The sequence below is a fragment of the Talpa europaea genome, assembly GCF_964194135.1.
Source record: "Talpa europaea genome assembly, chromosome: 1".
NCBI classification, from domain to species: Eukaryota; Metazoa; Chordata; class Mammalia; order Eulipotyphla; family Talpidae; genus Talpa; species Talpa europaea.
The window spans coordinates 128,237,856-128,251,296 of NC_140073.1; the positions used below are offsets into that span (position 1 = coordinate 128,237,856).

A 13,441-nucleotide genomic window follows, 5' to 3' on the forward strand; every position below is an offset into this window, starting at 1 on the left:
CAGGATCTCAGTAAACCCCCGTTTATCTCTGCATGGATTTGACTTCTATCGGTTGGCATAAGAGCTTGCAATTAACCCCCCGAGGGTGAGAAGCTGCACTCTGCCACTCCGACATTAACAATACTCCCTTTTCTCCAAATTGATTTGCTTTGCAAATGAATGTTTCCTTTCCTCTTTCCCTCCCCCCACCCTTTCTCGGATTTTGTTGCCTCTTCAGGGTCTTTCAGAATATTGAAACTTCCTGAAGTATACAGGGAGCGCTGGCGGAAGCGCAAACGGTGTGCGCGCTCACACCCTCTCTCCAGCACCCGAGCCCAGCTCGGGCTGGCTCCCGGTGCAGAACACATTCCATTCTTCTCGCTCGGGCACGCCCCTCTCGGGTGGGGATTGGTCGGGCTGACTCCCCCCCTCGGCCAGATAGGGCTCCTCAGAGGCTCAGGCGCCTGCCAATCCCCACGGGCTGTCAAAACAAGTCTTCCCTCCCTGTCACAACAGAGCGGAGTGGAGGCCGCCGCCGCGCTTCCTGAGGCTGCCGAGCCGCTGTCCCCGGCCGGGCAGGTGGCGGGCGAGCGGGGCCGCGGCCACCCTGCTCCGGCCCGCCTCGGGCTGCGCGCACCCCAGCCTCGGCGGCCGCCCGCCCGGTGCCTTTTGTCTGTGGCGGAGCGGGCGTTTGCATCACATTTCGGACACCTCCCTTTCCTTTTCGCCACTCCTCCTCCTCCCGCTCACATCTCCTCACTCCCGCGCCCCCCACCCCCTGAACTGCCTGACCGCCGAGCTCCTGGACCAGAGCCCGCGGGCGCTGCTATCCTAGCGATGTCTTCTCTCCAGAAAGTTGCCGCCGCCGCTGCCGCCGGGCAGTGAAACAAAGTCTGGCGGGGCCGCCTCTCGGTGCATGAGCGCACCAGTCCCCAGCGCCTGGACTCCGCTGGCTGCCGTGCGGTGCCCCCCGGGAGCCGGAGACGCGCCGGGCCATGGCTGAGGGCGCGGCGGGCAGGGAGGGTCCTGCGCAGCCCGACGCGGCCGGGGGCGAAGATGATTCCCGAGTGGGCCTAGACGTCTCCTCCGGGGACTGCGTGGCGGCGGCCCCTGGGGACCGGGCGAGGGACCGTCGCAGCGGGGTCGCGCTGCAGGGCGCTGCAGGGGCCCCGGCGGACAGCGAAGCCGGCCTCCTGGAGGCGGCGCGGGCGACCCCCCGGCGCAGCAGCATCATTAAGGTAAGCCAGGCCTCAGAGCCCCCTGGAACGCGCGGGGCGGTGGTGGGTGGGTGGGGAACCCCAGCAGGATGTGTGGGGTCCGGAGGCGTTGCAGCCTCGGCATTGTTTTCTCCCACCTCCTTCATCATCAAACCTTCCTTCCTTGTCTGGAGGTTCCCAGACTCGGCTCTTGGTCGTGAGAAGCAGAAGTGATTTCTTTTTTCCTGACCGCGGAGGAAAAGTTCCGCTCTTCGTCTTTGCATTGTGATAGCTGCTTTTCCTCATTTTCTCTGAAAGCCACACTAAACCTTTGACGAAAGGAGATCGAGACAACTCAATATAAATGCAGACCCACGGCGAGGTTGTGCACTGCTCCCCAGAGAAAGGTTAGCTTTTCCGCACTGTCAAGGGAATGTACAGTGTGCCTGCAAGTGGGAAACAAAAAGCAAAGCAAAGCAAAACAAACTAACCAACTCGAGCCCTCTAGACTCAGATGGTCCCTACGTCCCAAGAAGCATGAAGTTTCCTGGTAGGCAGGCTGAGCTTTCAGTGAACCCTGCGGCAAAGTAAAGAGCCTTGTGGAGCCCAGAGTTTCTGCGCTGCGGGAAGCGCCATCGGAAAGCAATCAATCCCCCCAGCATCTTCCCGGATCCTTGTGGTTTCCACCTCATCCAGGGAAAACGCCTGCGACCCCTGAACTGCCAGACAGGATTTCTCTCCATCTGTTTCACAAGAAATGTGACAACCCCCTGCCCCGCCCCCATCTTTGCCCCTCTTTCTTCCATTTGGGGCTTGTCTCCTGTTATGAAATGTCATCTTTTGGGTGCATGTTTTGGGGGTCAGATACTCCCCCCAACCCCCGCTATCCCAACAAATCCCACTTTGGAAGAGGGTCACTTAGTAGAAATGCAGTGAGCTCTCGTGTGAAAGTGAGATTAAAATCGGTTTGGTAAGGCAATCAGTATGAAATTACTTATATATCAAAAATCAAATATGATAGTGAAAGATGACTTGGAACGACTTCTATTCGACCTATGTGGTGTGCTATTATGTTTGAAACCCTGGTCCAGGTTTAAGCTGTGTAACCACATAATGCATGTCTCTTTCTCAAGCTCTAAATTGGAACACCCAGCCCCACTGCGCCCATGGTCCATCCGCCTAGCTCCAAGTATGGTCTAGGCTCTTCCCCAACACTGACACATGGAAGTTTAAACCAACAGGGAGACTTCTATATTAAAAGAAGAGTGGGTGGTAGTTGCAAATGACTTGTAGTAGTTTCTGTTATTTTGTGCCTTTTAGATTATGTGAAAAGGAGTGTTCTATTCCGGGTGTAAGTTTGGATAAAAAGGAAATGATTGCTTTTATTTTTCAACCCAAAGGTCAGAAAGCATATGGTTTTGAAACTTAAAAAGCATCACAATTAGGAAACACACATTTTTGGATGATAAGATATTGATGTTACTTGTGATCCTGTGTGTGTAAAAATGAGCTGCACAAGGTAGTTCAACATGTACCATTATAAAAAGCAATGTGGGGCCTCCCCGGTGGCGCAGCGGTAGAGCGCTGGGTTGCGAAGCTGCCCTCGGCCTCTGCGGTGCCGGTTCAATCCCCGGCTGCTCCCCGGCCACCGGAGGAGGGTCCCACATGGCGCGCAGACCTCTCCTGCCGCCCGCTGCTCCCCTCAGCAGTGTACTTCGGTCCTTCTGCCTGTTCTGCTCCCCACTCTGGCTCTGGTGAATTCTCTCACCCTCCCGCGCTTCTGACTGTACCCAGTGCATGTATAAACAAAACAAACAAGCAAACAAATAAAGAAAGAAAAACATGCCTCTATTAAAAAAAAAAAAAAAAACTCTTAAAAAGCAATGTGTTCTATAGTGTTATGAAAATAAAAGTAACTGTGGGGAATATACAAATTCTTGCAGCTGAATTTGCAGTTTTTAAGCTTTTAAGAGTGCTAACTCGATCATTTCCCTGTTTAATAGTAAAATAAGCATTTAACAAGTGGCCTTTAAAACTAAAGGTACTAGAAAATGAAGTGAATCACTAATATTTTTAATTAGGTTTCACTGAAAAAAAAAACATGCATGTGATAAAAAAGCAAATATTACAAAGGAGAATAAGGGGAAGAGTCCCAGCCACCCCTCCCTCCCCCTTACATTTTCCACCCCCACAAAATTAGTGTTTTCATATGTATCCTTCCAGACATACACTATGCATATATAAGCATACACATCTAAAAATATCTGTGGTGAGTTATTGATGTTCCTGATTTATATAATACAATCTGGCTGAAACTTTATAGATCTGTGTCCAGGTTTTCATCAGTCAGTTTTGATGGCTAGAGGGTTGTCCATAGTCGTTGTGATGGATCACTTATTCTTCAAGGACAACCTGATAGGTCATTTGTAGTCACTGGTCCTTCTCAGAGGCTTTCATTCCCTTACAGTGGGGAGAAGAGGCAGGTGGTAGGGTCTGTTCCACTCCCTCTTTGAGATTAAGGACCTTTCTGTTGACATCTTGGATCTGCTGCCCCATAGCTTGTACATTGTAGTGTAGTATAAAAACTAAAAAAGGTTTAATTTATCCAAGAAATATGTAGCACATGTTATATACTGAGAGCAAATGCATTCTTTATATTTTTGCCAAGAGTTATTTTTTTTATTTGACATTGAAACATATACAAAAAGAAATGCTTTGGTACATTTTATATTAATTAAATTATTAAATGCTGTTCTGAATAGTCTTACACAGTAGTAGTTGGTATTCATGATCATAACTCTGAACCACTAAGGACTGTGAATCATCAAACATTAAATTCTTTTCAGTTCAATTTAAGGTATTATTATTATTCTAGTTATTTGAATGCTAGTTCTCTATTAACTTGACTATTGGATAAATCACAATAGTGCATTCCTCTATCATGCCAAAAAGCACTGCCTTATATTAATAAAAGGAATGTTTTCAATAAATTTCCTGCGCCCTAATTTGTGAAACCATAGATTTAGTTGAAAAAAAAAATTTCCTTCTGAGCTCATGAGAACAATGACATCTATCTTTACAGATTTTAGAAAATCTTTGTACTGTAATTATGTTTTTCCCTTATATGCCTCTATAAATTAAAAGGAAATTAATGTGAGAATTAAACTAGCAACTCTTAATCTATTTTTCCCTGTGTTTTTCTTTGTAGTTATTTTTGACAGTATTGACATTGGCAAATGTTGCATTTTTTTAAGTGTTTTGTTGTATGCCACAAAATTGCAAGACTACATCTTAATTACTTCTTGATGACTTGTGATTTAAAGTAACAAGTTAGTTGCATACAAAATTGATAATGTAAAACTACTATGTAAGCCTCTGTTTTTGAATATATTTTTAATTAATAAATTAGCCAGGAATTTGGGGGTGACGGAAGAAGGAGGAGGTTGATGGTACACAGGGGATCAAAAATAATTAAAAGAGAAATTAGACCATTTATCTGTCTGGTACTTGATATCAAATTTATAATATTTAAAATATTTAACATTTTAGATTATAGTTCTATATCTCTGTAATATTCTGGTAATAGGAAGCAGTGCAGCTGATTCTCTATAGTAGATGGTGGGAACTGAGATTCATATGTTATAAAAATAACCATTGATTTTCTTCAAGTATATGTAATATATTGATGGGAATCTACTTTTTTCCACTTCCTTTTGATTTTACTTAGGTATAAATTCTCTAGAAGAAAATATTGCTTGGATTTCATGAACATCAGTGTGTAGGATAAAGATGGGAGTTGGGAATGAGGTGCTGAGACCTGTACTGGAGCAGCTAAAATGGGCTCAGTGTTTACATCTCATAATTTTGTGTCATGGCCAGTTTCATTCTGTCATGTTGATTGTGGGACTGGTGTAGTGGGTTTCTGCTCTGCAGCCTCAAAGATTCATCTTGGGTATGTGTTGACATGTAAAAATTGTAGTTCTCCTCAAAGAGAATTTTATTCTCTTCAGGGGAATTTTTATTCATACTTTTAAATTGCTACCTACTCTGAATCAGGTACTAAACTAAGAGCTTTTGTATTTATTTTTTGGACTTAATTTTCACAGCAAATCTTCTAAAGTAGAGGAGACACAAAGCTATTGCTACAATGTGGAGTCAGGATTCATACTCACGTCTGCTTAAATCCAGAACTTATGCTCTTGTGCTGACTTTCAGATGCGGGAAGTATCCAGTCTATTACCATACTTTCTAGGTTAGAAACAATTTCAACATATAAGAGAGTGATAGAAGAGACTGAATCTAGGGTGCCAAGACTTAGGGGCTAAATTATTTTTTCCCACCCTCTTTCTCCCCTAATCAGAACAACTGGAGATGGATAATTCTACCTAGAGACCATAGACTTGGTCATTTGTGAATCCTGCAATGTAATTTAAAAGGCAAGGGGCCACCCTGGTGGTGCAAGGGGTTAAGACGTGGCACTATGAAGCTATCAGCAACCACTGCAGCATGAGTTCAATTCCCGACCAGAGAGGTGACCCATATGGCGCAGTAGACCTCTCCTGTCTCCCCCACTTCTCCCCTCAGCAGTATATTTCAGTGGTTTGCCTGTTCTGTTCCCCACTTTGTCTCTGGTGAATCCTCTCACCACCCCCTCCCCATCTCTGGCCTGCACCCCAGCTCTTGTATGCATAGATAAATAAAACTTCAAAAAAATACATTTAAAAGGCAGAACAAATTGGCATTTGTTCTCCTTGTTTTTAATATATGGAGCTCACACATATTATTTTACACCAGGCTTTTTTTTTTTAACTTATGTTTGTTGATGTAACATTTATTTACAACAGTGTATATTTTAAGGATGTGGTTTCATACCTCTACAAATGTATATTATCATCATGCCTACCATGAAAGCACCAATAATCCTTTAACATAGTCCATTGGGCCCCCTCCCTGCTTTGCTTCTGCCTCACGCCCTGCCTTTCCACCAGACCTGCTGTTGATTGTTGAGTTTGTGAAGGGCTGTCTTTGCTTTTAGAATGATGTATAGAGGGAATATGCATTAGTCTAAGGCAGTGATGAACTAGGGAATCTTTAGTTGGAGCTTTAAAAGCATTTTATTTATTTATTTATTTATTTATAGAGGCATGTTTTATTTATTTATTTGTTTGTTTTGTTTATACATGCACTGGGTACAGTCAGAAGCGCGGGAGGGTGAGAGAATTCACCAGAGCCAGAGCGGGGAGCAGAGCAGGCAGAAGGACCGAAGTACACTGCTGAGGGGAGCAGCGGGCGGCAGGAGAGGTCTGTGCGCCATGTAGGCCCCTTCTCTGGTGGCCGGGGAACAGCCGGGGATTGAACCGGCGTGGCAGAAGCCGCGGGCAGCTTCGCAACCCAGCGCTCAACCGCTGCGCCACGGGGAGGCCCCTTTAAAAGCATTTTATATAGATGGTTATGAAGTGGAAATTAGTGTGATTTAAAAATAACTTAAAAATTTGTTACTGTAAATTCAAAAGACTTCTGTAGGTTGACCTGGAAATTAATCAACATTTATAGACTTTTTTGCCCATAGAAATATGTGTTAAAAGTTCCAAATAACCAACTTACAGATGAATTTTGGAAGACAGCTATGCTTACCACTATACTACCAATGCTGCACATGTAAATGAATTTTGGAAGAGCTACCTAATAGTGCAGTGTCCTTGACCAGAGTTTGTTACAAGGGGTGCTGTGAGTGTGCCCTGAGGCGTTCAGTTAGGGATGCTGCTCTTGAGGTATAATTCAGTTGTATAAATAGCATTGAACTTCCAGGGTGGATTTGGTTTATTCTAGCAACTTCAATCATAGTGTTTTCTCTGAAATTGTCATAGAAACATGGCCACATGTCACCTTAGAAGTGGTTACTTCTTATTGTAGTGCCTTTCTAATGTGATTTCTTATAGCATCTCTAGAGATTGGAAATAAAATTTAGATAAATGCCTGTTATTTTAGAAGTGCCTGTTTATTATCATTTGCAACTACTATCAGAATTTATGCTATTTGTTTTCATTCCTGGAAAATATATTAAGTTTCAAAAAGTGTAAGTAATTAGCCATTATGTGATTAAGGCATGCATTGCAATTAAGACTGAATAATTGTTTTTCTAGCTTTTCCCTTTTTTTTGGCTAGAGAAAACAGATAATTAGATTTTGTACAGTAAAATGTCAATTGAACATATATTACCAAATAACAGCTTAGGCATAGCAGGATATTGTACTAAAACATCAGGAGACTGTTGACTTTACCTTCAGTGCTACTGAAGGTAAATGGCATTACCATTTTTGCATTAGGTGATGCCAGGGTAACTGGTCAGGCAGGGTGGGTCAGGGAGTAACCCAATGAAAGAATTGCAGCAGTTTTCTCTGCTTCCCCAGTCACTTCTGTTCAGCTTTAATAACTGCAAGCATTAACCATAATTCCATTTCAAGAGCAATGTCCAAACTGAGACATGTATAAGATTGTGCTTTAAAATGACTAAATAGAAGTAAGAGACAAGAGTAAAGCTACGTTCTGAGGGGGATTGCACTTCCAATGTAAATCAGCAAACCTTATAGTAAAATATGTCAGTTCTACAAAAATCCCATATTTTAGTAAGTATCTTAATAATATAAAAAAGTTTTGTCAAAACTTATTTATCTATGTATCCCAGTTTGTTTGTTCCTCTATTTCTATAATATGGTACAATAGGATTTATTATAATTAAAGAGTATACATTAATTACTATATAATACAATTAATTATATATGTTAATATTCATTAATATTAATGAATATAGAAAAGTGATCAAAACAATTAAGACCAAGTGGTCAACTTTATAGCAATAACATTCAGTCTTATTTTACTTTTTGTCTGTGGTACTGTGTATTTCAGCTAACATTTGATTGCAACAAAATTATATGACAATGCATTGGTATAGTCCCTTGAATTTGAAATTGGATTTGATTTGTAGTTTTATTGTAATATCTTATGGAGATATGTGTAAGAGAGATATAATCTGGTTTATTTTCAGTAGTATCATTTTAACTTACCTCATTAATAATCTATTGAAAGTATAATTGTACATGGTGATTAGAAAATAATCATTATATTAACATTACCACTCCAGGAAGAAAAAGGGCAAGTTAACTTTGAAAATAACACAATCCATCCAAAACAAAGCAACATAAAAACTGAACTATTTTTGTTAAGTATGCTTAATTTTTAAAACATTTCTTAATTTGTGTTTACTTTTATGAAGGTGTGTAGCTATATTGGCAAGGATATCGAGTTCTTTCTTAAGTACACAAATATGTAAAAGGGACAGAAGAACACTTAGTACTGTTAACTTGAATGAAGATTACAAGGGAGAATTCTAGGAAGTTGGACCTGACCATGTCATAGGCACTTTTCCCAAAGGCCCAAGAGATTTGAAACCAATGGAGGGTAAATTTCCCATGAGCTTAACCCCCACACCTACATACTGGATCTGATAATTTAAGATGAGAGTGCCCAGGAGCATGGCCCTTTACTCCTCATAGTGAGTAAGGAGTAAGCTGAGAACAATGTATTTCTTCTCAGGCCTTTACTAAGCTGGGTTAGGGTCCGAATCAAGAAAAGGGTAACTGTGTCAGAATAGTAAGTGCAAAATGCCCTGTTCTGCTTCCTTCCTTACAGTCAGCCCTGGTTTTGGGGTTGAAGCCAGAGAGAGGAGATGATGTAAGTGCATTCTGACCGTTAGCTCCTTTGAAAGCTTCACCACTCTAAAGCATACCTCATCAATGTCCTTGGATTTGCAGATTCTTAATCATTTATCATGACTGATTTTTGAGGAAGGAGTTAGGGTAGGAGTAGGGAATGGAGTCTGTTCTTCCCCTAGATGTTGACATATAGGATGTAAGGATATCTTCAGCATTTGTTGAACTCCTATTTTTAATATTTTGGAATTATTTATTTCATACTATAATTAGGTATTATATAGTTAGAAATGTTATTAATAATTAAAATATATCTTTTTTTGTATTTAGTCTAATAAATAAAACAGTAACATCTTGAGTTTTCTTTTTTTAATTTTTAATAATTTATTTATATATAGTACATCATTGTTCATTTTTTAACATTGTTTGCTTTCTTTTCTCATGTGTAGTTCCCATAGAATTCCTGCCACCAATTCACCCGTGCACCATCACCACAGTCACCTGTGCTCTTCCCTCCCTCATCCTGATCCCTCTCCCTTCTTCTCCCTCAATAAGGTTTTCTCAATAAGGTTTTCTTACCGAGAAATTTGTTTATGATTATAGAAAATTCTTATATAATTTCAAATATGTAATTGTCCTAAGCACTTTATGTGTATTAACCTATTGAACACTCACAACAGCCTTATGAGATGAGTATTTTTAAAAAATATTCCTTTATTGTAATATTTTAATTAATTTATTTATTTAGCATAGAAGAACTGGGGTGTAGGCCAGAGTTGCAGGGGGTGAGAGGATTCACCAGAGACACAGTGGGGAGCAGAACTGGCAGATCTACTGAAATATGCTGCTGAGGGGATCAGCGGCTAGATGAGAGATCTGCTGTGTCATGTAGGCTAGCTCCCTGGCCGGGGATGGAACTCAGGCCTTCACAGTGGTAGTGCTGAGACTTAACCCATAGGCCACCAGGGAGGCCTCTGATATGTGTATTTTTATTATCATTATCTCTACTTCTACATATGGAAAGATGTTATGTGATTTGCCCAAGGTCACATAGCTAGTAAATGGTAGAGCCAGGAAATTAGCCCAAATCATGTTCTAGAGGTTGCTTTTAATCTTTATACTACATATTTTTTCTTAAATAATATTCATTTAAAACATAGTTAATGTGAATGAAATAACAAATATTTAGCCACTCTCTTACAAACTAAGTTTACCTCACATGCCAAACAGAAATGATTCTGAAAACAGTTTTGGGAAACTCTTAAGGATTATTATTTGAACATATTATTTTCTCAATTTCATGGTCTTTCATGTAAAGTACCCATGCATTAGTACTCTACTCCATGTACTTTTGAGAGGAGTGAAACTAGTCCTTAGTATAATTTTACTTTTTGACTGGAATTAGCATCTTTAGCATATTGCAAGAATTTATGATCTAACGTAGGCATAAATTACAAAGGCTAAGGATGGATTTTAATTCACTACTGAATACTGAAACCTGATATGATTTATTTTATAGTTTGATAGTTTTTTCTTCCAACATCAATAAATCAATAAAGAGAATCTGAGTTTCTAATCCAAGGAAGTTGCAATTTTGTAAAGTAGTGGTAGACATGATGCCATGTGACTAGGTTTCCTCTCAATTACTTTTTGAGGTAGGTAAAAAGAAAGAACGAGGCAAATATTTGTTGAATTCCATTAAACAGAAAGTCCGCATAATTATTTAAATCATTTTTTGGGGTAGAAATTATAAAATCTATGTGTGAGAAATTCAAATATGATTATGTCATGAAGTTACTGTAATAATAGTGGCATTATTGTATTGTGCAGACATATAGTCGCATGGCCAATGGTACCCAAAAGTTTGTTGCTCTTGTTATAGGACAGGGAGAGGGGCAGCCCAAACCCCGCAAACCTGCCTATTCTAAATGGGTTCTGCCATCCGCCGCATCAACAGAAAACATAGGAGACTTTAAGGGGAAGGAACTTTAATAAAACTAGGAAACAATACAGGTAAGGCAGAGTCTAGTTTCTAAATGAAGCACCCAAAGTTACCCGTCCCCTCGTGGGTAAAAGTCCATCCAAATGGGATTGGCCCAGAACAAGGCCCCAAAGCCTGCCACAAGTCTAAAGCATCTTCCAGTGGGGACCCACAGAAAAGGGCCAGAAACAACCAGACAAGCCCGGAAGGAAAGGAGCAAAATCAACATCAAGATAAAAGCTGCCATTGTCACCTCCACATGGGTCTCACCCACATCTGTGTCACCCAGTCTACGACCAAAAGACAAGCGCAGTTTCTTCACGTGTCTCTAGGCTCCATCCTGCTTCCTTCCTCAGTCTCTTCTGCAGCTTCTTCTCTCCCTGCTCAGCTCCACCCTCCCTTGGGTGGGGCAGGGAACCTCCCCCTTTCCTGGGGACCACCCTGTTGCACTCTCACTTGGAAACTGGGCAAATTGACTCCTTTGCAGAGATATTTGTTTTTGTTTTTTAAAAATATTTATTTATTCATGCATATAAGAGCTGGGGTATAGGCTAGCGGTGTGGAGGTGAAAGGATTCAGGAGAGACAGAGTGGGGAACAGAACAGGCAGATTGACCGAAGTACACTGCTGAGGGGAGCTGTGGGCAAGTCAGGAGAGGTCTGCTGTGCCATGTGACTTGGTCCCTGGCCTGCTTGGGGATCGAACTCGTGCTGCATGGCTGCCGACAGCTTCGTAGGTTGCATCTTAACCCCTTGTGCCACCAGGGAGGCCCCTGCAGAGATATTTGTATGGCAACTTTAATTATCTGTTTAATCGTTGAAATGACATAAAACTCTTTCACACACACACAGCATTTGCTAAATAAGGTATTTTGTCACATTCTCTTATAGATTTTTTTTTCCTGGAAAAATATGAAAATTTTATCAAACATATGAAGCTTAAAAAATTTTTCCCTAATACTTTCTCCTGTTTAGCTAGTATGGGATCAGTTGGTTTTGTGATAAGTGCAGTATTGTGTGTATGTGTGTGCATACATATGTTATACACCTTAGCAGTCAGAAGTCTCAACAACAGGTGACTTTTGATCCCCAGCCATAGCTGAATTTTTAGTCTTTATTCAAAGACATATTTGTCACAGAGATAACTGCGTAGACTATGGGAAGTCATACTGGGAAGTGCTAGCAGTTAAGTTCGACCAGAAGTTGAAATTTCTGGGGGGAGTGAGAAGAGAAAGAGAAGGATCAGTGTGCACTAGAAAGGACTAGAGTCAGACAGGACCGTATTTATAAATGGACAAAGTCAATGGCTCATCAGATGTCTATTCACCTGGATCATTTTGGCAGAAATTGTACATTTGGGAATTCAAAATTTTTTGGGTTTTGATGGTTTTTTGGTTCTTTTGAAGGGCCTTTTTAACTAATTAACACCTCACACTTTAGCACACCTAACAGTAATTGCTGAGGGCCAATCCTTTGATCCTAGAAATTCGTGGGAAGTATTTAGGAAGAATTGATTTGGGTTGTTGGTGGGAATGCATTGTATTAAAGATAAGGTTTGTTTACTTTGCTAGTTTTCTAGCCTGAGCCCTAGGAAAGTCCAAGGGAATTCTTTATAGTTATACCCCAAGCATGACAGGGTCACCATTACAGAGCTACAGCTTCTGACAAGCAAGTCATTATAGAAGTTGGTTTAACAGGATGGAAATAATTGCGAGTGCTGGAGTTAGGCATTACAACTTACAACAAAAGGCTCTAAGATTCCACAGATTTAGGGGACCATGAACTGTTGTGTTCAGTTACCATTCCTTTCAGTCCTTCACTCCTACTTTTGCTCACCCCTCTTCCCTGAGGCTAAATAAGGACTGAGGACTGTGAGGGGGAGGTAACCTTAGCGTGGATAACATTTCCTAAAGAGAGACTGTTCCTCCCACTTCATTGTTGGGAGATATCATGACCCTTTTGGAGGTTGGGAGAGAACGGACTTAAGAGAATGTGTAAAGTGGTGGCATCCAACAGTTCCCCTCTCTACCAAGCTTTCCTGTAAGCTGGGGCTGTTGCTTATCCCTTTGCTGATAAGTACTGAGTTATTGGACCATCACAGCCCCTGATGCTGTCCTGGGTGTAGAGGAAGTGGAAAATTCTGTTGATGCCCCACCCATAGAGGCCATTTGAGTAGAGAAACTCTAGTAACAAAAGGTTGTGACAGAGGCTGAGAGAAGGGTGGGAGGAAGAGGTCAGTGTGCAAGCCAGATCTTAGCACCATGATGACAAATATGCAGGGAAGAACTAGAAATTCCAGAGTCAGCATTTGGTTACCTGACTCACACAGTAAGTAAATGGTCAATTTAGTGTTAACCTGAGGGCCAACTAACCCAGTAGGACCTGCAACATCTTGGTGGGGCAATCTGTGGGAAGACCTTGATCTCTCCTATTCATTCTCAGCCCAACTCTAGGAGGGAAGTGCAGGAAGGAAAAGGGGAAGTGGGTAGAATAGACCTATCCTCAGTCAATAAAACCACTATTTTAGCTTGTTTTGGGGACTGTGATGTAGAAAGAGGACTTTGAATTGAACATGAA

General features: G+C 41.5%; 1 protein-coding gene across 1 annotated transcript in view; it reads left to right on the forward strand.

The window, feature by feature from the left end:
- Positions 1-959: 959 nt before the first annotated feature.
- The window catches only part of PLCL1 (phospholipase C like 1 (inactive)), a gene marked incomplete at its 3' end in the record, with an annotated part of 270,528 nt that continues 258,046 nt past the window's right edge, over positions 960-13,441 (forward strand). Inside the window, exon 1 of the mRNA XM_084235117.1 lies at positions 960-1,217. Coding sequence (XP_084091243.1) covers positions 975-1,217 — 243 coding nt within the window. The 5' untranslated portion in view covers positions 960-974. The remainder of the gene's footprint in view (positions 1,218-13,441) is intronic.